Source organism: Pan troglodytes, chromosome 5, assembly GCF_028858775.2.
Source record: "Pan troglodytes isolate AG18354 chromosome 5, NHGRI_mPanTro3-v2.0_pri, whole genome shotgun sequence".
NCBI classification, from domain to species: domain Eukaryota; kingdom Metazoa; phylum Chordata; class Mammalia; order Primates; family Hominidae; genus Pan; species Pan troglodytes.
The window spans coordinates 16,945,242-16,968,316 of NC_072403.2; the positions used below are offsets into that span (position 1 = coordinate 16,945,242).

Sequence of the window (23,075 nt, forward strand, 5' to 3'; positions counted from 1 at the left end):
ATTACCCAGCCTCAGGTATTCCTTTATAGCAATGCAAAACAGACTAATACGATCCATTATTTCACTAGGAGTTGCAAAATGGTGATTTTTCTAATTGTTACCTAAGCATTTTTCTTTTCTCTAGAGAAGAACTTTCCCTTTTCATCTATTTGGAAATTCACATATGAAAGGCAAGATAAATGTTTCATTCTTTCCCTCTAATTTTTTTTTCCTAAAATGAATTGGTGCTCTAACAACCTTCAAAAGGTAACAATAAGAGCTTTTAAAAGGAGTATCATTTTAAACTCACAGTTTTTTACATATTTAATGTTTCAGTTAATTCCAGTCAGTATTCTTTTTGATGTTCAACCTGCTCCATTTTTAGGCAGTGGGGTCCCTTCCAGGCAACTCCTCTTTTTGTGATGATCCTCGTAGTCCTGGATAGCTGCTTCGCTTTCTCATAGATATCCTGGGCTCATCTTATAAACATTTCCTGCCCCAAACCAGGAAGAGGCCCATTATCTAAGAAACCTAATCTTTTCTGGAGAAAATTCTATTTAGAGAGCACAATCTGGGTAATCACTGCTCGTTGTACTGGGTTGTCATAGACTAGGCCTTTTCTGTAGACAGAGCTGAAAATTAAAAATTTTAAAAACAAATAAAGTTAATTCTGATATTTCCAATTTGAATCTATCATTAATGAGTTTTAGTTTAACTTTTTTATTGGTATCTCTTTTTTTCCATGTTTCAAATCGAAGTGCCTACAGATATTAACATTATTATACACTTAATTTATCCCATAGTGTACTATCACAGTGTCAAAAAAGCAATACCGATGTTATTAACAATAAAAAAATTACTGAATACTGTTAAGATATATCTCACTAGGGGCGTTCAGTCAAAAAACTGTTTTAAAGTCACTTGAAATAGTTCCTTGGGTGATTATGTCACCAACTTAATATATAGGTATATTCATTTATTTAAGTTTGTTTCCAACTTTTAGGGGGCGGCTGCCTTGCTTTCTTTTTAAATTTAATTTTGTTTTATAATTATGTAAAGCACTCAGTGGTTCCAAAATCAAATATAGCACAAGGTACATTCAGAGAATTCTGGCTTCCCCTGTATCCCCTCTGCCCTGTTCCCTCCCCTCAAAGGAAATGCTTTTTTTTTTTTTTAGATGGAGTCTTGCTGTGTTGCCCAGGCTGGAGTGCAGTGACACAATCTCGGCTCACCACAACCTCCGCCTCCCTGGTTCAAGCGATTCTCCTGGCTCAGTCTCCTGAGTAGCTGGGACTACAGGTGCCCACCACCATGCCTGGCTAATTTTTGTATTTTTAGTAGAGACGGGGTTTCACTATGTTGGCCAGGCTGGTCTCGAACTCCTGACCTCGTGATCCACCCACCTCAGCCTCCCAAAGTGCTGGGATTACAGGCATGAGCCACCATGCCCGGCAGAAACACTTTTTATTAGCTTTTAGTTTATCCTCTCGTTTCTTTTTAAAAATATAAGCAAATACACATACATATCATTTATTGCACAAAGGATGCTATCCTATAAACATGGTCTGCAAGTTGCTTTTGTTCATGTAACTATATCCCAGAGACAATTCTGTAGCGGTATAGAGCTCTTCCTCACTCCACTTGGTAGAGGCATCTGCTACGTGGATGTGCTGTGGTTTATTCAGTTGGTCCCCTATAGAGGGATAGTTGGAAATCATCTTTGTTACCAAGCATTTCTATTAGAACAGGAACCCCTTTCTTATCTAATTCTAGCCTCAGCCCTCTATCTGGAAGGAGAAAACCTCCTCCCCTTGTCAATGAGAACTGGTTATAGTTGGTTGATTTGCTTCTAGTGGCTCACCCGGATGTCAGCTTCCCCTGCGCTGGTAAGATCTTGACACTGTAAGTTGTAGCCTCCTTCCCAAGTGGAGAGAATGAGCTGCCAAAGAACCAAGAAAGAAAGAAAAACAAACATCAGCACAAGAATTTGGATACAGACTGAATTTCCCATTCATGTCTCTGGCATCTGTTCAAGGTTTGAGTAGGAATTTCCCAGAATTTGAGTTTGTCTCAATCCTATCCTCAAACACCTATTATCAGGGGACTTATTTCCTGCTGTTGAACTGAAATCAATGGCTATTTCCTTAATTAATATATGTTACCTCTAACTACATTGGCCAAAATAACAGATTTTAACTATCATTTGAGTCACAAAATTTTATGTAAGGAATTACCTAGTCATGTTTCTACAAGTGTAATGTAGAATTAGTTGAAAACAACTGTGAGAAAACTACAGTAAAAGTTTAATATTTTGTATTGGTTTAAATATATTTAATCATCTCAATAATTTTTAAAAATACATATATTGCCATTTTACAGATACTAAAAACAGGGTTCAGTAAGGTTCTTAAACCATTTTCTTCACTGTATTTATGCTACTTGGTAATCAAACAATTTGGTGGTTAATTGATTAATGTCTGTCTTCCCCATTACTCTCAAAAACCAACAAGCTCCAAAAAATTTATGCATCTGTTTTTGCTCATCTTTGTATCTACAGTTCCTTGCCTAGTACCTGCTACATGGTAAGTGTTCAGTAAACATTTGATGAGTGTATGATCTGCTCAAGATTACATGACTAGAAAGTGGTAGGAGGATGATTAGAACTCAGACTTCCTAATTCATTGTTTGGTGTACTTTCCACCTCATGAGAAAATGAGCTTTTTTATTCTTTGTTGAAAATGCTATGAAAGAAGTTTTCTCCCTGTAAAAAGTTAAAATTCTAGAATATAAGGCATTTGGGATTGATTTGGATCAGGTATTACAGGCGAAAGGCCTACGATTTAATATTTTCTGCTGCCTTAGAGATGTATAAAATTCATATACAATATCCATTAAAATACATATACACAGCTGAGAGGGTTTGGATGTTAATTAATTGTTAGAGAGAGAGAGATTACTAAATAACATTTAGAATGTTTTAGAACCTTTGTGAGACTTCTTCACTGTCCTGATATACCTCTCTTTCCTTCTAACAAAAACCCTTTCTGTTAACATCATGCTAATTAAAGATGATCAATATAAATAAGTCCAGTGAAAGAAGAAAACCTTGGGTTTTCCTGAATGGGATCTACTACAAATCAGGTCATTTCCCAGTATCTCCCAGGGGATTTATGCTCTTAGTTCTCAACTGGGAATCAGCGACTGGCTAGAGAGGACCCAGAAAGACCTTAAACTACATATAAATTTTGGTGTGTTCGTGCATTTTTCAAACTAAGAAAGCTGTTTAACTTTGGTACAAGGATTAATTAAAAACCTCTATGGTCAGGTTGTAGTTCTGTAGTAAGGGGCTCTAAACTCTACTCCGCACATTAATACAGTTATAGAATAACTCCTGACTGTGGAGAGGACAGGACATATTCTGTTTCCCCATGTTTCCTGCTTTAGTCAGATTTATCCAGGCTGTCCCCATTCCTGTGGCATCTGTGCAGAACTACCTGACAATTATGAATAGGCAGCCAAGCTAGAGAGGCTCTGTCTCTCCCTGGACCATTCTTAATCCCCTTACTGGTGTAGGAGTCATCCAACCTATGTGTTGAAGAAAAGGAAGCAAGGCTGTCAAATAGGGTTAGGTGTAAGGTGGTGTGGACTAAATCACTTCAAAATATACTTAGAATCCACCAGCTTCTTCCCATCTTCACCACCTTAATCCAAGATGTTAGCATCTGTTGCCTGTAGTACTGCAATGATCTCCTAACTGGACTTTGCTAACATTCTTGCCAACTCACCCTCATGGTCCATTTTCTATGTAGGAGCTAGAGTGACCTATTTTAAAAGGGAGATAATAGCACTCCCATCATTAAAATCCTCCAATAGCTTTCCATTACACTTAGAGTGCAAGCCAAATTCCTTCCAAGGGCCCAATGTCATCTGCCATCTCTCCACCTCATCTTGAACCACTGATCCTCTGTCCACTGTGTCATTCAGTCTCAACTCCAATGTCACCTTTTCAGAGGCTGCCCCATCACCAGCCTCTCACTCTTTCTCACAGGGCAAAGGTTGTGTTCTAGAATCTACAGTCGAATCTGACAGTGTGGGAACTCAATACATATTTGTTGAAAGACTGTTAATAATTATTGCGGTGACTTTCTGGCTTAAGCAAACATCTGCTGACCCCTAACAAGTTAGCAAGGTTAAATCAGTCTGTCACCTGACTAGTATCTATTAAACATACCCCCAGAGTGTCAAAGACGACCTTTTGCCTGCTCTGAAAGAGGTCACAATCAAAGAGAGGAGACTGGGTGGCAATCAATGGTAGTGATTTTGAACTGAACTAAGTGATTTTACACCTATACAAAGTGTAAGAGAAAGAGTGGGTAAGCAGTAGATAAAATCAGTGGTAGGCAATGAGCTCAGTGCAGATACGTTCTTCCTAGAAAGAAGACATTTACCTCGTTGTTCAACAACTAAACGGTTGTTCTTGCTGCTGTTGATGGTGACTACTGTTCAACTAGCACTTTACAATTCACAAAGCATTTTCACATTTACCAACTCCTACCCTGTACTAGTCCATAGGCTCTTCAAGTGTAGAAGCTGTGTCTTATCCATCTTATACCTTCAGGGCTTCCTATTCAGTGCCTAGGAAAAGCTCACTACATGCTGATTGAACAGAAGTCATTAATCCTTACAAGTCACTCAAGAGTTATGTAGGAGAAATATTGTATCTCTGCCTTATAGATAAGTTGCCTAAGGTTTGGAAAGTCTAAGTAACTGCTCTAAAATTACACAGAAAGTGACAGAGCTAAAACAAATTTGTATCTTCTGACTCCATTACACCAAAGCTCCACCCAAACAGGTACTAGAACTGCTGGTGTGGTTGGACATGCAGGCTGGCCCTTCTGCTGCTGCTGTCACTTCTTTATTTTATTTTATTTTTTATTTTACTTTAAATTCTGGGATACATGTGCAGAATGTGCAGGTTTGTTACATAGGTATACATATGCCATGGTGGTTTGCTGCACCTATCAACCCCTCATCTAGGTTTTAAGCCCCACATGCATTAGGTATTTGTCCCAGTGCTCTCCCTACCCTTGCTCCCCACCCCCCGACAGGCCCGGGTGTGTGATGTTCCCCTCCCTGTGTCCATGTGTTCTCATTGTTCAACTCCCACTTATGAGTGAGAACATGTGGTGTTTGGTTTTCTGTTTCTGTGTTAGTTTGCTGAGAATGATGGCTTCCAGTTTCATCTGTGTCCCTGCAAAGGACATGATCTCATTCTTTCTTATGGCTGCATAGTATTCCATGGTGTATATGTGCCACATTTTCTTTATCCAGTCTATCATTGATGGGCATTTGGGTTGGTTCCAAGTCTTTGCTATTGTAAATACTGTGCAGCTGTCACTTATGGAAAACAATCCAAGAGTATCTTTCCTTCTGCTATATAGAGAAACGAATCCCATAAATTACTATCTTGCTAACTCATCTAGGGAGCTAAAATTCAGCTAGTAGAGAACCTAAAATAAAAATGGTCCTTTCAGTGTCAAGTAGATTTGTGAGCACCTATGTGATATAATTTTAAGAGTTGTCGGCTGGGGGTGGTGGCTCACGCCTGTAATCCCAGCACTCTGGGAGGCCAAGGCGGGTGGATCACCTGAGGTCAGGAGTTTGAGACCAGCCTAACCAACATGGTGAATCCCCATCTCTACTAAAAAGAAAAAAAATTAGCCAGGATTGGTGGTGGGTGCCTGTAATCCCAGCTACTCGTGAGGCTGAGGCAGGACAATTGCTTGAACCCAGGAGGTGGAGGTTGCAGTGAGCTGAGATTGCGCCATTGCACTCCAGCCTGGGTGACACAGCAAGACTCCGCCTCAAAAAAAAAAAAAAATGTTGTCAGCATGGCTTTTTTGACCCCAAAATTCCATCTCCTATACTGACTGATGCCTAAAATTCCATTATGAGAGCTTCATTCCAGTCATTTATGGTAATATTAATAGTTATTAAGAATGGTACATATTAGAATAATGCATACAATAAACTCTCAAGAGAACCTTCATTTTAAGGCAAGGATTCGTTTTCTTTTAGAATTCAAGATCACCAGAAAGGCAGCTATATTTGTGCCATTATCCACCGCTTATAGCTTGTATGAATGATTTTATACAAGCTATAAAATTGCTAAAAATTTTTGTTTTTGTTCTCTTTGTCCCTCTTTTTTTTTTTTTTTTTTTTTTTTTTTTGCTACAGCAAGTTATTTAACACTTTTAGATTTCCCCTTCTATTACATTAAAATAACCTTGGTTGTACAGACGGGGCAATCATCCTTGTTCCTTCTCCTGTAAAATTACCTTGGTTTCGTGCTTGACAGAGGAATTTGGAGCACAGGATGTAACAAAGGGCCACTAGAGCTGAGCTAAAACGTCAGTGTTCCAAAGACATACAGAGTATTCTTTAAGGGAATATATATATTGGCATTTCAGTAAAACTAACTGCATACGATGTTTAATTTTAAAAATACTCGGTTAATCACTGTCTATTCTCAGGCAAATTATGAAACTTTTCTAAGCCTCAGTATCCTAATCTGTAAAAGGAGAAAATTGTAACATGATCTTGAAAGGCCCATTTGATCTACATTGTGAATCTAAATTATAATTAGACTAGAGACTAAAGAAATAGGTCTAGGCCAGGCGCAGTGGCTCACACCTGTACTCCCAGCACTTTGGGAGGCCAAGACAGGAGGATCACCTGAGATCAGGAGTTCAAGACCAGCCTGGGCAACACAGTGAAACCCTGTCTGTACTAAAATTACAAAAAGTAGCCGGGCATGGTGGGGAGTACCTGTAATCCCAGCTATTCAGGAGGCTGAGGCACGAGAATCGCTTGAACCTGGGAGGCAGAGGTTGCAGTGAGCTGAGATTGTGCCATTGCCCTCCAGGCTAGATGATAGAGCAAGACTCCATCTCAAAAAAAAAAAGAAAAAAAAAAAAAAGAAATAGGTCTAAATTGGGATAAGAAAGATTCAAATTATAAACAAGGACTTCCAGGATTTTCAGAAATAATAATATCAAATGCTGGAATAAGTTTTTAGGTCTTAAAGTAACCTTGCATAGTTCTGCCAGGCTAGATGTGGTTGTTTCTGTTAATAAAAACTGCTAGTTACTGGACTTCAGCTTTGGCTACATAAACACTCACCTCTGCCAGCATGTACGCGGAGAGAAGTGTGATTCCAAGATTATACAAGGTGAGGATACCCCTGAGAGAAAGAGCAGGTCTGTTCTTCATATACTTGTTACCCAGCCATATTGAGAGCAGATACATGACAGTAAGAAAAAAGGTAGGAAGGTAAGAGTCCAACATGAACCACCCTCTGACTCGAGAATCTGAAAAGAAACACATACAATGAGGATCCTGAGGAATGATGCTCCTGTTCAGTCATCAGTATTGTCACATACATTGCATTTGTACACACCAGCACAACAGGGAACAACTCCATACAACATTAGGTAGGCTGGCCTGGGGTTAGAGTTCAGGGGAAGAGGAAGCCTGTGGGGGCTGAATCGGTAAAGGTTTCATGGAGCAAACAGGGCTTAGGCTGAACACTGAATGAAAGGGACAAGAAGTAAAGGTGTGAAGTGACAGTTCTTGAATGCCTATTTTGGAACAGTTACTGCATTTATTTACTCTAAATTAATATGAAGTAAGTACTATTATGCAATTTTATGGATGGAAAAAAAAAACAGCTCAGAAAGCTTTAGTAACTTTCAGAAGGCTACATCATAGTCAGCAGTACAGTCCGGATTTGAACCAGTCACATCTGCCTCCCAGCCCCATGATACCTTGCAGCTGTCCTCCCATGGAGAAGATCAGAGCAGTCAGAGGAAAGAAGGCATATCGATACTGTATCCTAATTCCTAAAGCCCACACAGATCCGAATTTGCCTAGTATCAGTAATGGAAGGGGTTTAGAGTTCAGCTGGTTCAGAGAAAGCAATAGGATGACAGTGCAGCAAGCCTGGAGGCTGCAGACAGCAGAGGCAAAGCCTGGGAGCTGTGATTCAGAACTGAGGACCCAGATCTGGCCATGGGACTGGACGTTTACACAGCAGGGAGGCAAGCAGTTGAATACATCAGGGCCCCTTACACTGCAGAGTGAATATTTAAAAGCCTAAATGAAACCCACATGATAGAGCTACAATATAATTAGTAACACCTGAAAATCATTGTAGACACTAAATGATTTGTGTTCTCTATTCTGCTCTTTTTGTTTATTTAAATAAAGAAAATGATTTGGCCCAGAATTATAAAAATTGCATGCTGCTTTTAACCTCCACAAATGGAGTTGTGGTGAGCTGGTTTCACCAACAGGCAATGGCCTTTTCTTGAATTTTTTGTTTTCTAAGTCCCTCTTTCTGGTACGTCCTACCCTGTATACCCCAGCCTCTTGTTAAACCACCCGCCCTACAGAGAGTACCATTTCTACAAGGCAAGTGCCTTCTGAAGCTCTGACTGTCCCATCACTTATTTTATAAGTATCTCCCATTGGTGATAGAGATAAAAAGGTTAGAAAGCTCTTCTCAGCATTCATGTGACTAACAGATACCACCTTTCATACAGCAGGCTTGCAATCACCTGTCATAAGTCTGTGCTGTGTGTCACTTCCTAATGTCCATCTCCATATCTGAACCCTACTCATCTTTTAATGCCCAGATAAAGGTCCTGACTTCTGAAGGGAGACATTTCCTACTGTGTTTTCGTATTTATAGCTCCTCATATGCATAGCAAGACAATTATTATCATTTTCTAATTCACATATTATTATGGCTATGATACTGTTACTATAACATTTACTGAGCACTTATTCTGTGCCAGGCACTATTCTGAAGCCTTTTACATGTATTAACTTATTTGATTCTCAAAGCAATCCCATTATATAGGTGATAATATCATCCCAGTTTACCCTTAAGAAAAATTGAGCTGTAGAGGCCTAGAAAAGTGAAATGACTTGCACTAAACTGCTACGCTACTTCTTGTTATGGTGTTGGACTGAATTGTGTCCCCCACAAAGATGCCTTCAAGTCCTAACTCCTGGTATCTGTGAATGTGACATTATTTGAAAATAGAGTCTTTGCAGATATAATCTAGCTAAGATGAGGTTGTACTGGATTAGGGTGGGCCCTAAGCCAATGACTAGTGTCCTTATAAGAAGGAGAGGTCTGAATACAAGGACAAAAGAGAAGACGGCCATGTGAAGAGGGAGGCAGAGATTGGAGTGATGCATCTACAAGCTAAGGAACATCAGAGATTGCCACCAACCACCAGAAACTACGGAGAGTCATGGTACAGAATCTTCCCTAGAACCTCAGAGGGAACAAGGCTCTGCTGACACCTTGATTTCAGACTGTTGGCCTCCAGAATTGTGAAAGAATACATTTCTGCTATTTAAGCCACCCAGTTTCTGGCACTTTTTATGGCAGCCTAGGAAACAAACACACATGGTTTAGTATTTAATTGATTTCCAGTAGTTTCAGATGTGCTGGCTTTACCTCCCCAACTATAGTATATGCTCCAGGAGACAGCCACTAGGTCTTATATCTCTACTCTGTCTGACTCATACTCACGTAGTGCTGAGTTAAGAGGAAACATTCATTAAATGCATATCCATTGGCACATTGAGTCAAGCACATACTGCAAACTAATATAGCACCTGATGTTTTTGTTTTCTTTTGTCACGGTGCTGTAAATGTTTGCTACAGTTGTTAAGGATAATCATAGTTGTTTTAGCCAAAAGATAGGAACAAATGCTTGTAATAAACTTTCTTATCTTTGGGACTTGAGAAGTGTTAGCTCTTCCTCTGAGTCAGTATTTGCTCAGAACAATACCCCTTGATGGTACTAACATGGTGTGGGCAAAATCAGAAGAGGCTAGGAGACACCGAGAGGTTTATTCGGTGATGTGCCAGTCAGCATCAGGGTGTGAGACTTTTAGGAAGAAAAAAGGATTCCTGATGGCTTACATGCTAGACACCTTGTCATTGTGGAGCTCATCTGATTCCACTGTCAACTGTCAATTTTACAATCTCCTTGCTACAAAGGAAAATTCCATAAAATGACCAACGCAGAGTAAACAACTGTAATCCTTTCCTCAATTGATCCCACATCCACATAATTCCAGATCACGCCAATCTTACTGGCAGCAAAGCTCAGTGAACTTGGCGCAGACAAGTTGTTGTTTAACTGTCCAGTCGAAGTGTCAAACAGAAAACCACTGTCACCAACAAATCATAGTTCCTCCTGGATCTTGCATGCCTAAGCGAGAGTGCCCCCGGGGCCTGCATGCCTAACTAAGAGAGGGGACTCCGGGTCCTGCATGCCTAACTAAGGGAGGGGGCTCCGGGTCCTGCATGCCTAAGGGAGGGGGCTCCGGGTCCTGCATGCCTAAGGGAGGGGTCCCGGGTCCTGCATGCTTAAGAGAGGGGGCTCTGGGTGCTGCATGCCTAAGGGAGGGGGTCCTGGGTCCTGCATGCCTAAGGGAGGGGGCTCTGGGTCCTGTATGCCTAAGGGAGGGGTCCCGGGTCCTGCATGCCTAAGGGAGGGGTCCCGGGTCCTGCATGCCTAAGGGAGGGGGCCCGGGTCCTGCATGCCTAAGGGAGGGGGCCCGGGTCCTGCATGCCTAAGGGAGGGGTCCTGGGTCCTGCATGCCTAAGGGAAGGGTCCTGGGTCCTGCATGCCTAAGGGAGGGGGCCTGGGTCCTGTATGCCTAAGGGAGGGGGCCTGGGTCCTGTATGCCTAAGGGAGGGGGCCCGGGTCCTGCATGCCTAAGGGAGGGGTCCCGGGTCCTGTATGCCTAAGGGAGGGGGACTGGGTCCTGCATGCCTAAGGGAGGGGGCCTGGGTCCTGCATGCCTAAGGGAGGGGACCCGGGTCCTGCATGCCTAAGGGAGGGGTCCCGGGTCCTGCATGCCTAAGGGAGGGGTCCCGGGTCCTGCATGCCTAAGGGAGGGGTCCCGGGTCCTGCATGCCTAAGGGAGGGGACCCGGGTCCTGCATGCCTAAGGGAGGGGTCCCGGGTCCTGCATGCCTAAGGGAGGGGTCCCGGGTCCTGCATGCCTAAGGGAGGGGGCCTGGGTCCTGCATGCCTAAGGGAGGGGTCCCGGGTCCTGCATGCCTAAGGGAGGGGGCCTGGGTCCTGCATGCCTAAGGGAGGGGGCCTGGGTCCTGTATGCCTAAGGGAGGGGGCCCGGGTCCTGCATGCCTAAGGGAGGGGTCCCAGGTCCTGCATGCCTAAGAGAGGGGGCTCTGGGTGCTGCATGCCTAAGAGAGGGGGCTCTGGGTGCTGCATGCCTAAGGGAGGGGGCTCTGGGTCCTGCATGCCTAAGAGAGGGGGCTCTGGGTCCTGCATGCCTAAGGGAGAGGGTCATGCCCTCTACACTGAGCGTTCTCCTTTCTACCCACTAGAACTGTAAGGGAGAGAACATAGTAAAAGTAGATTAGAAGATAAAGATATTCTGCCCTGCCTACCCCACAGAGTCATCAGGAGGTTAAATGGAAAAAGCAAAAAAACCTATGTGAAAGGATTTTTTCAAAGCTGTATAGAATCAGTATCATTATATTAAAACTATATAGTCATGCATTTAGAACAGTTAATAGAGCCCATGGAGAAAATGGAGAATGGCCTAAATACTCAAGTGATTGTTTAAAGATCTTGAGAAACAGGAAAACCTCCTCATTCCTTGCTCTCTCACTCCTCCAATAGGGCCGAGGAAATAACTTGTAGAGAACTAAGGACTTTCCACAGTTCTGTGAGCCAGTAAAGCTCAAGTAAAATAAAACCTTCTGTCTAGAATTCATTCATTTATTTGGAAAATATACAGTGCTGAATATGTTCCCAGAACTGTAATAAACCCTGGAGATAAATGGTGAGTAAAACAGCCAGGGTTCCTGCCCTCCTGGGAGAAATCGCTGTTGGTAACAATGAAGTATCTGAAGGAAGTAAACAAGGGTTGAAACAGAATGATGAGGGACCACAGCAGACCCCTCTGGATGCCTGAGCCTGCAGATACTCCCAAACCCTGTAGGTACCATGCTTTTTCCTGTACATATATACCTATGGGAAAGTTTATAAATTAGGCATAGTAAGAGATTATAACAATATACTATAATAAAAGTTATGTGAATGTGGTCATCTCTCTATCTGAAAATATCTTACTGTATTGTGCTCCCCTATTTTTGGACCATGGTTGACCACGGGTAACTGGAACTGCAGAAAGCGAAACTGCTGCTAAGGGGGGACTACTGTACCTTAGAGAGGCAAAGCCCAACTGAAAAGGCAACGTTTAAGCTGACATCTCAAGTGTGACAGGAACTGACTCATCTGGAGGGAGGGGTAGGAGATCCTAGGAAGGAATTCCAGGCTCAAGGAATAGCACATAAAAGAATTTTACATATTTGCAGAATTAAAAGATGGCTTGAGCAGCTGTATGAAAGCCAGTGAGGGCGACGGATACTGACTGAGTTGGAGAGGTTGCTGGGGTTAGACAGCCCAAGGGTGCGCAGTCCATGATAAGAAGTTTGGTTTTTCCCTGAGAGCAGTGGGATGACATTGATGAGTTTTAAGCTACAGTACCATGCAATATGACTTAGGTCTTTAGAATATCATTCCAGCTGACACTGAATAAATGACTGGAAGGGGGCAAGAGTGGAAGAGGGGAGACCTGTTAGGAGGCCACTGCAGTACAGTAAGCGACTGGTGATGAAGGAAAGATGGAGAGATGTCTAAGCTCATCCTACCTACGGGCCCCGGGCAGAGAAAGCGCACACATCTTTTTTTTTTTTTTGAGACAGAGTCTCACTCTGTTGCCCAGGCTGGAGTGTAGTGGCGCGATCTTGGCTCACTGCAAACTCTGCCTCCCGGGTTCAAGTGATTCTCCTGCCTCAGCCTCCTGAGTAGCTAGGATTACAGGCACGAGCCACTACGCCTGGCTAATATTTGTAATTTTAGTAGAGACGGGGTTTCACCATGTTGGTCAGGCTGGTCTTGAACTCCTGACCTCATGATCCGCCCACCTCAGCCTCCCAAAGTGCTGGGATTACAGGCATGAGCCTCCACGCCCAGCCAGCGCACACATCTTTAAAGGGAATTTATCAAGGCATCTAAAGGCAGAAATGTCACATATAACTAGCATGTAAGAAAGGTGGAAGATGAATGGGCAGTGGAGAGGAAACAAGAAAGCAGCATCGTTTAGAAGGAAAGTTACAACCCGGCTTTGTAGCCAGACAGACACTGGAGGAAAGCATTGCATTTCATTCTATCTCTGCTTCCTGCTCCCAGAACTTCTTTAATCCCAGGAGATGTTGAGCAGGAGGAGAAATGGGATCTTCTGGACATTCTGGAAGGATATGAAAGTTGAGGAAGTTAAGTTTCTAAATATTAAGTACCTTACTATTTCCAAGACCCCAGAAATAACATAATCCCTTTCTATAACTAAATGGTGTTCTTCCTGTGTTCCTTCCACATTAAGTTCTCAAGTAATTCACTGACCTCGCGGTCCAAACATATTGTCCAAAAAAGCATTGATTTCATCATCAAAGGCCTTTAGATGCTCCTAAAAAGAGAAAGAAAAAATGATTTAAGTGGTTTTTTCTTCTTTTTTTGAAACTGTCAAAACAAGCCACTACCAACAACATGTAACTGACAGACTCTCAAAGGGTCCCAGCTTCAAGGACTTTTGACTGCAAAGACTTAAGGAAAGAGGACAGTAAATGCATCCTCACCTTTCACAAGCCTATAAAGATTTGGAAGGAAACAATTCCTCTTATTTCCTTAGGCAAGAGGAGTCCTAGAGAACAGGCTTGGTGCATTTAAACACTGAAGGGTTGGCCAGGCGCGGTGTCTCACACCTGTAATCGCAGCACTTTGGGAGGCTGAGGCGGGCGGATCATGAGGTCAGGAGATCGAGACCATCCTGGCTAACATGGTGAAACCCCATCTCTACTAAAAATACAAAAAAAATTAGCCGGGCATGGTGGCGGGCGCCTGTAGTCCGAGCTACTCAGGAGGCTGAGGCAGAAGAATGGCGTGAACCCGAGAGGCGGAGCTTGCAGTGAGCCGAGATCACGCCACCTCACACCAGCCTGGGCGACAGAGTGAGACTCTGTCTCAAAAAAAAAAAGAAAAAAAAAAAAAAGAAAAAAAAACATTGAAGGGTTATTGACCTAAATTCCATTTACCTCTAAAATGCTTATAGGCAAAGCCGTTCCATAAGCAGCTTCCCTTGTTACAATAACAGTTGTGGGTAGGCAATAGAGAACGTCTGTTTCCACAAAATATATTCATAAATCCAGCTTTAAATGAAAATTCAGGCTGAACTGTATTTCGTAAAACTGAATCTAAAACTTTAAGTAGGACTGTTTTTCAAGTAAGGAGCATTACAGCTATTTTTTCTATTTATGTTTTGTTTGTTTTCAAACTATTTCTTACACATTAACATCTACTTTATATTACTGTAAATAGTGCCACTTGGGTACACCCGATTAATTATTGTCACTTTCACTGGATTCAGGTGGGAGCCGGAATACTGCCAGCTTGGTCTGCTCTCACGCTGCTCAAAATACCCGTTCAGGTATTTCCCAGCCCCGCCACAGAGGTCTACAGCACCTCCTCAAGCAACCAGAGGAGAAGTCAGAACATTACCAGTATTTCCAGGAAAGTGGGGCCAGCGGGTTGGTCCCTGACTGTGTGTGAGCTGAGCATGACAGCCTCGGGAAGTTGATATGGAGCACGCATTAGATTCAGCTCACTCTCAAAAAAAGTTGTAAGTGCCAAAACAGATGATTAATTTGCTGGCATCTGAAAAAGAGGAGCGGCATGTTTGCTGCCTGGCACATATCACTTGGACCTATTCCTTATTTGTGACTCTGATCCTGAGAGAAATTTCAAGGAAACGTATGTCTTCGGGAACTTTAGAAAGCTTGGGAAAGAGGATGAAGATGATGACTAACATTGACTGGCACCTACTATTGCTGGCCAGCATATAAGGAACTTTATCTTCATTATTTCATAATATCTTTATAAAAAATATCTGGGCTAAACCAAGCCTGAAAATTTTTAAACAGTATATTCATCTTTGTTTCCATGTAGGGCATCTCGGGAGGCCCCCGATGTGAGAAAGGTCAGTTACCTGAGATCTCAGTGTGACAGAATATGATCTGTGTTGCTTTAGAATGGGGGCGGCTGACCAGAGGCCTCTCAGTCTTGAGCAAAGAATGTTAACCTCACAAATGTACTCACCATCATAACAAATGCCAATGAAGTCTTTCTTCCATTGCTGCACCCACAAACAAATGTTTAAACTGTTTCAGCTTGTTTGCTAAGGTTCAAAATCCATTTTCCAACATTTGTAGAGCTAAGAAAACGCTAAAGGTCACAAAGCCCATATTATTTCTATATTGCAAAAATGTAGTCACAGTGGAAGAAGGGCAGAAACAAAAGTAAAACAAGGGAAGATGTGCAGAACAGAAAAGGAAAGAGATGAATAAAAAGAGGCATTCCATTCCTTTATTCATTAATTTATTGATTCATTAACCAATTATTTGAGGATTTTATATACTAGCACTGTTATATGCTGAAAAATAAAGTCAAATGAGATGTGGTCCTTATCATCACAGAGTTCTTAGTGGAGAGAGAGTAATACACAAATAAATTAAAAAATTGCAGTACCAGTGTCTTAAATATTATAAGAGATGTGCTATAAAGGATAGAGAAACATACTTTAATTTAGATCTCTTAAAAAGTAAAGCCTTCTTGGAAGAGATAATGCTGTGGCTGAATTTTGAAAGACTGGAGACATTTTCCAGATGGAGAAGGAAAGAAAGAACACATCAGAAAGAAAGATTAACATAGATAAAACACATTGAGGCATGACTCCCTTGGGAAATGTTTTTATGGCCAGGGTCTCTAGTGACCTATCTGACAGGCAGAACCACAGCCAATGCTGGGAAAATCAGAAACCTGATAAAAATTCTCTCTTTATTTCTGGGTTACTTAATATAGTTAGTAAGGAAGTAGTCTAAAAAGGCAATGATGAGATGAGGTGATGTCGGGAACAAACTGAGGTTTACACTGGAATAGTAAAACATAGCATAAGCACAGAGAGGTCTGCAGTGTTAGTGAACTGGGGTGAGATTAGGAAGGCTAACTGGGCAGAGCTTGGACCACAAAGTCCTAGCTGCACAGTAGATTCTCTATGTAAATGTCAAGTGTGCTGGACAATGTCTGAAGATTAACACCAACTTAGGAGCAGAGAAAAAGCAGCAAACTCCATGCATTTCATTGACACATTTTTGAACAGCATTCATGTACATAACACTTTGTCATACATATGAAGGAAAAGGAGACAGAGTAGTTGACTGAAAAGTTTATGCACAAATTGGGAAAGTGAGACATAGAAAGTCAAACAGCAAACAACCGAGAGGAGGAGGACACACAGAACTGCCACACGACAGAAGATACAGGCGTGCGGATGCAGGATGGGTTTTTCAAGATGGTTAGAATTGGGTGGATGAGAAGGGAACAGTATAGCCCTTAGACCTGAGCGAGAGGCACTGGCCTGAGCCCCACACTTTCAAGGCCCCCTTCTGGTCATCCTGTGGCCACGTCCCTCCACAAAGCAAAAAAAAAAAAAAAAAATCCTTTGAGCCAAGGGATCATGCCTCCCTATGGCCACAACTTCGCCTCCCCAGATGACATTTCAAGTTCCCCAGGCCACAGAATTCTCTGCGAAATAACCCTGGATCCACTTCCAGAACAACTCCTTGCCCTTACAAGAAAGTCTGTGTTCAATGACTTGGAATTCAATTTGTGGCTGTGTACAGCAAATATGAGAAGAATAGAAAGATTGGTAGCAAGGAGAGCCTTATTTAACTCTGGACCCCTGATTACTTACCACAGTTGGTAGGAATGTAAAATGGTACAACCACTTTGCAAAACAGTTCAGTAGTTTGGTAAAAACATAAACATACACCTACCATATGATCCAGTTTTCCACCCCCAGGTATCCATCCAAGAGAAAAGAAAGCATATTCCCATGCAAAGACTTGAACGCAAATATTCATAGCAATTTTATTTGTAATTGCTAAAAAGCAGAAACTCCCAAATGTCCATCAACAGGTGACAAATTGTGTATAGCCATATAGTAAATACTACTCAGCAATATAAATGAATGAACAATTGATGTACACACAACATGGATGTATCTCAAAATTATTCTGCATGAAAAAAGCTACACAAAAATTACATACTGTATGTTTCCATTTATATGAAATTCTAGAAAATATAACTTATAGTGACAGAGAGGACATCAGTGGTTGGCTGGGGACTGCAGAAGAAGAGACCAGAATAGCCTTCAAAAATGAGGGCTAAATAAGGACATATTCATATATGCCCAAGTGAGAGAATCTGTAACCAGCAGAACTGCACTACATAGTATGCTAAAGATGCTCTTCATGCCAAAGGGAAATGACTCCATATGGAAAGTAAAATGTGCAGAAAAGACTCAAGACAACCAAAAATGGATCTATGTAATTGAAGAGCCATATTCTGAGCACTCCAGAGCAAGCTGGCCTCCCCTACCTCATCACACCACTGTTACAGCCAGCAGCACCAGCACCACCTCTAATGCCCCGTCCATCGCCGCCACCAGGAATCAGTGTGGCCTAATATCCAGGGATGCCCTGGACCTATCCCTTCTATTGGCAATAAATACACCACTTGGAGGTAGTAGGGATCCATGTAAGGCAGTCTCACAGGACTGAATTCTTATAGAAATCTGAGGGTCTTCTTGGCATGGAATGTGCAGCTCCTAGTGCTGGTAGACTGGCTCACCATACATGCCTGCCTTCTGTGGGTAGGTGGGAAACAGGAGAGCCAAGAAGGACACACTTCTTGGGCACTTTTTGCCACCCTGATGCTGACTGGGACTTCCACCCATCCCTAACTCTATCAGTTGGAGGTCAGCACAAACCAGGGCATCTCAAATGGGAGGGCATTTCCCAGTTGGCTCTTAAAGGTTTAAGTCTGTGATCACTGCTTTATCCTCAAAACCCTGATGGCCAGATTTTCTTCAGCAAAGGCTGCCTTGCAATCAGAGTCACTGCCACCATGATTAAGGGCCATTCTACAGAAGCTGAGGCAGGAAGCAAGGCAGAAATGAACCCCACCATAAAATTCTGCCTGCGCTTTCTCTGGTCTCTAAAGGATAGGACTCTTGATTCCATTTTATTCTTTCCTCTTTCTTCTCTTCCTTTAATTTCCTTTTCCCCTCTATTTCCTTCTTCCTTCTTCCCCTTCTCCCTTCCTTTTTTACTCATTCCTTCTTCTTTACCTTCCTTTTTAAAATTTACATTTTAGGCATTTTCTGGTTTTTGGTATTTGTCTACCATGGGCATTGTGTTGTATAAAAATCCAGTGATTCAAGATCTTGATGTTTGCCCTGTTTTGTTCATAGTTTTATAGAACATTTTAAAGACACATTCGATGAGAACAGCTATTTTCTACCACCAACTCACTGCTTTTTAAAATTTGCAAAAACCATTAAGATCACAAAACACACAGTTTGAAACATAGCATCCAAAAAGACTTTGTCTTTTCTTTTTTTAATGTACATTTCAGAGTAAACTAAATGTGAAGTATTCAATGACAAGAAGTCAGGAAATGGGATCTGATCAGCTTAGGAATGAGTAGATTTCGTACTAACCTAACACAATTCTAACAACTTCCCAGGAACCTCAAGGTCAAGGCTGAGCTGTACAGAACTGAGAGAAGAGGAGGTGTTATCTCCTCTCAGGGGCAAGGGAGACAGACTAGAGTCACACAGTGAGTCCTCTCCATTGTTCCCATGGCTCAGGGTGGCCTTCAAATGTTGAAACCTCTTTTGGTAACTCCTGGGGGGATTATTCCCAGCCAGTCTCTCATGTATTTGAAGAAACTAAATGTGTTCACCTTTGTGAATGAAACTAGGTTTACAGGATGGATAAGAGTGGATACATAAAAATGCATAAAATTATTTGGCTGTCATGCAGCTGACTTCACACAATATGTATCTGTGCACATTTTACACTGACACCCCTAAACTGCCTTTTCAGGGCCTATCCACTCTCATCCCTACCTCCCGACTACTATTCTCTGGAGGGAGTAATGAGCTAAGTTGGAGGGTGAGGGTAGGCAATGGGTAGAACAATCTTTTATGTATGGGAACTCTAAATTGTTATTATGTATCTTAGTAATATCATAAGGCTGAAACCGTCTACCTTAGGTTCTAAGGAATCTGAGGATCATTTCTAACATCTTAGAAATGAGATGTTAATAAGCTAACCCTCATGGGGAGTAATACTGGCTACTGTTTATTAAGCACTTAGTACGTGTCAGGCACCTGATACATACTCTCTATGGTTGTCACAATAACCTTGCAAGTTGGGTATCTTTCCCAATTTACAGATGTGGAAATTGAGACTGCAGACTCAAGAGTGGTGCTGTCAGGTGAGACTTGAACTACAATGAATCAGTGTTTTTCAACCTTCAGACTGAAGGGTTTCAGAGCTTGGATAGCGGAGAATGATCTCTGCGGATCTCAAGCCTCTTTCTTGTGCTGTGGTATCTCAGGATACCACAAAGCCAATAGTGGGTGATTTTATTTGCATCCTAGGTAGCCCTGAGGCCACAGGACAGTCCCATTCAATTAAGGTGATAAAAGGACTTTACGAACAGAACTATTGCTGCAGTTTGGTTATGCTCCACTTCCCGCACATGGCTCTGTGTTTTATTCAGAGTCTGGCCAAATGGTAACTCCTTACATATCTCCCCATCATCTCAAGGGCCTAGTTACCAAAGAAGAGGGAAGCATCTGCTTGTGGCATCCTGGCCTGTGCTGCAGTCATTCACCATCGCCTGACCTGCTCTATTTTTTCTTTACAGCACGTATTACCCAGACTTTCACTGGCCTGTTAATTTGTGTATTGGCTGGGTCCTCCACTAAAATCTAAGCTCCAGTTAGCCCCAGTTCCAAGAACAATGCCTGGCACATAATGGGCACTTAATATTTATTGAATGAATTAATCAAATACTCATTCATCTGAACCTTTACAATACTCACGATATCCATTTCATATACTTCGCATTCCTAGTTACATTTTCATACACATGATCTGGTTTTCAGTGTGTTTTGAAAGAGCCTTAACATTCTTAACTCCCAGTTAATTCTCAGGGTCAACTGGATCCAATTTTATTTTTTAAATTTCTTTTTGGAAGTTTTCTTCCAAAGAACACAGAAAAAAAGTTGCCTATATATTTTAAAAGTAGAATCAAATTTATTCTCTCTTGCAATTAACATGAATACAATGAACCCTTTTATAAGTCTATGATACATTACGGGATCTTAGTGATCTTATTTTTTTCTATAACTTAAAACATTTTTCTATTTAGTCATCCTAGGAATTATCACTACTTATCAATAATTCCAACCTATACTAAAAAATGTGAAAAGGTAAGAATACTGGTATTGCCTAGAAGGACAATGCAAGAGTCAAATAAGCCACCACGATTGCCTCATCTTCTACGTTTCTCATTTCTTTACCAAACTATTGCATCATGCTTCAAGAAGACACACAAGAAGTATGGAGACACCATCTTTATGGACTTTTTAAAGCTTTCATTGAACACAGTTGAGGGTTCAGAATTTTTCAGGTTCTTAAACTTTAATGTTCGTAAGTCACCTGGGGATCTTGTTAACGTACAGGTTCTCATTCAATTGGTCTAGATGAGCTTTGAGTTTGCATTTCTAACAAGCTCCCAGGTGATACTGAAGCTGCTGGACTAAAGGTCACATTTTGAGTAGCAACGAGACCATGCACAGGCTATTGAAATTGGTTTAGATTATAATTAAAGGATTGATTTTTTGATGTGTTTCTATTACAAAAATACCAAGTCCTTGCTTACTTTCTAAAAATCAACCAAGTATTTCATTATCTAGCTATCTGATGAAATTCAAACTTGTTTATACTTATTATATAACCATTAATTTCAAAGCATTTAGTAATTAGTGGGCTATACAAACCCACTTAGATAGTATCCATATTGCTCCAAACAGAAATAAAATCTCTGGGCTACTTGTATTTTACCTTATATTTCCTGTACCTGAATATAGTATTCTGAAAGTGGCCTGCTTAGGGAAGGGTACAAAGAGGTTTGTGCCTTCTTGATCAGGATATTATACTTCTATTACAGTTATCATAAGATCGCATTCAGACACTACATCAGCTAGTCCTTGCCAACAAACATCACCAGGTTATTTTCAAGTTAACTACTGCTGAAATCAAGTCTTACATCCTAAACTTCTATAACACATTTTTGAAGTTTAAATGCAATTTAAAATTTTTATCCCTATTGAATATTTCTTCATTTCAGCCTCACCATCACATGCTGACAAGATTAGTCCAAATTCCTAAATATAGACATTTTTTCCCTCCAGGTTTAGTATATTTTAAAATTTTGGCACCTTTATTCAAATTACTAATAAAGTTAAATAAACTAGGTAAAAAAAGAAAAGCCTCAAAGAATTCCTATAGTTTCCTAAGCCTTAAAGAATACTTTCCTGTAAGAAAGAAAATCAGAGTGCAATCAGATAACATAAAGCACAAACTTTGCTTTCTGGGATTTGATTTAGAGAAATAAATTGTTTACCAACTCCAATCTACTTGCCTAGGCATGTATGTACAAGTACATATAGTATACACATAAGGCAAATGCCAGAGACCACACATCAAACTGTTAACAGTGACTACTGCTGGAGAGGCAAGGAGGATAGTGGGCATGGGGAGAAGGAAAAGGGAGGGACTAACATTTTACTCTGTATATGTCTCTATCGTTTTAGTTTTTGTTGTTGTTGTTGTTGTTGTTTGTTTTTTTGATAGAGTCTCACTTCTTTGCCCAGGCTGGAGTGCAGTGGTGCGATCTCAGCTCACTGCAACCTCCGCCTCCTGCGTTCAAGTGATTCTCCTGCCTCAGCCTTCTGAGTAGCTGAGAATACAGGTGTGCACCACCACGCCCGGCCAATTTTTGTATATTTAGTAGAGCTGAGGTTTCACCATGTTGGCCAAGCCGGTTTCGAACTCCTGACCTCAGGTGATCCACCTGCCTTGGCCTCCCAAAGTGCTGGGATTACAGGCGTGAGCCACCAGGCCTGGCTTGTATCATTTTACTTTTTAACAATAAATCATTATCAATATATTAATTGTATAATTAAAATACTACAACTAAAAACTAAAGAAAAAACTGTTAGCAAAATGACTTATAGAGGAAAGTTGTACAAGTTCCTCCTTAAGTCTTAAAAAAAAAAATCAGTTTCCAATGGGTTGGTTTCTTCCTATCCACTTGAAATAAAAGGTGAGAAATGAGATGATATCATGATCTAAAATGACTAAAAAGTATGACCCTGTTTGAGAAATTCTTGACTAAGTGAAAAGTAACTTAAATTTTCATCAAATACGTATTATTTTATATTGATACAAAGATTAGCGATAAGAGTAATCAACCCAGCTTTCTGTAGTAACTGGCAATAAGCGTTTGGATAAATCTTGAAGTTCACATTACATATGCTAAGCTACCAGAATCCGACTATCTTCAAAACATCAGTAAAGCCAGTCACTGTCTAATATTTCCATATGGGTCTTTCCCAGATGCTCAGGGAAGGGGTACAAGAGGGTCCTTTAGCTCTTTAGTTACTCCATTCTGCTTTATCTGCTAACATACCTCAGAGGAATAAGATGACTCCAACCCCACAGTAAGAGAAGGATTTTATTCAACCCAAACAAAACCATGAGGGGCTTCCCTCAGTGGATGTGCAGTAGTCTGTCCTAAGTGCTGGTCAGATTGCCATGTGTTAACAGTAAAACAGCATTTTTCCCCCTAATAGGTTAAATTTATACAAAAACCAAAGCTCTAAAGCAAGCATGGTCCAGTGACAAACTCATTATTTTTATCATTACAAGTGTGGTTACTGCACTATTATCAATGTTTAAATATGATGGAACTAACACAGTACAGAGCTCAGTGGAAGGAA

General features: G+C 41.3%; 1 protein-coding gene across 4 annotated transcripts in view; it reads right to left on the minus strand.

The window, feature by feature from the left end:
* Positions 1-23,075, minus strand: part of ELOVL2 (ELOVL fatty acid elongase 2) — a 63,895-nt gene that overhangs the window by 17,190 nt on the left and 23,630 nt on the right. Inside the window, exons 2-5 of one of the 4 annotated variants that reach the window (XM_009450495.5) lie at positions 14,657-14,812; positions 13,505-13,568; positions 7,162-7,349; positions 1,841-1,918 (exon numbers count right to left, since the gene is read on the minus strand). In XM_009450495.5, coding sequence (XP_009448770.1) covers positions 1,841-1,918; positions 7,162-7,349; positions 13,505-13,568; positions 14,657-14,749 — 423 coding nt within the window. In that variant the 5' untranslated portion in view covers positions 14,750-14,812. Of the gene's footprint in view, positions 1-1,840; positions 1,919-7,161; positions 7,350-9,281; positions 9,444-13,504; positions 13,569-14,656; positions 14,813-23,075 lie in introns of those variants that run through there. The other 3 variants (XM_001175069.6, XM_063812776.1, XM_016954898.4) reach the window with 3 other exon arrangements.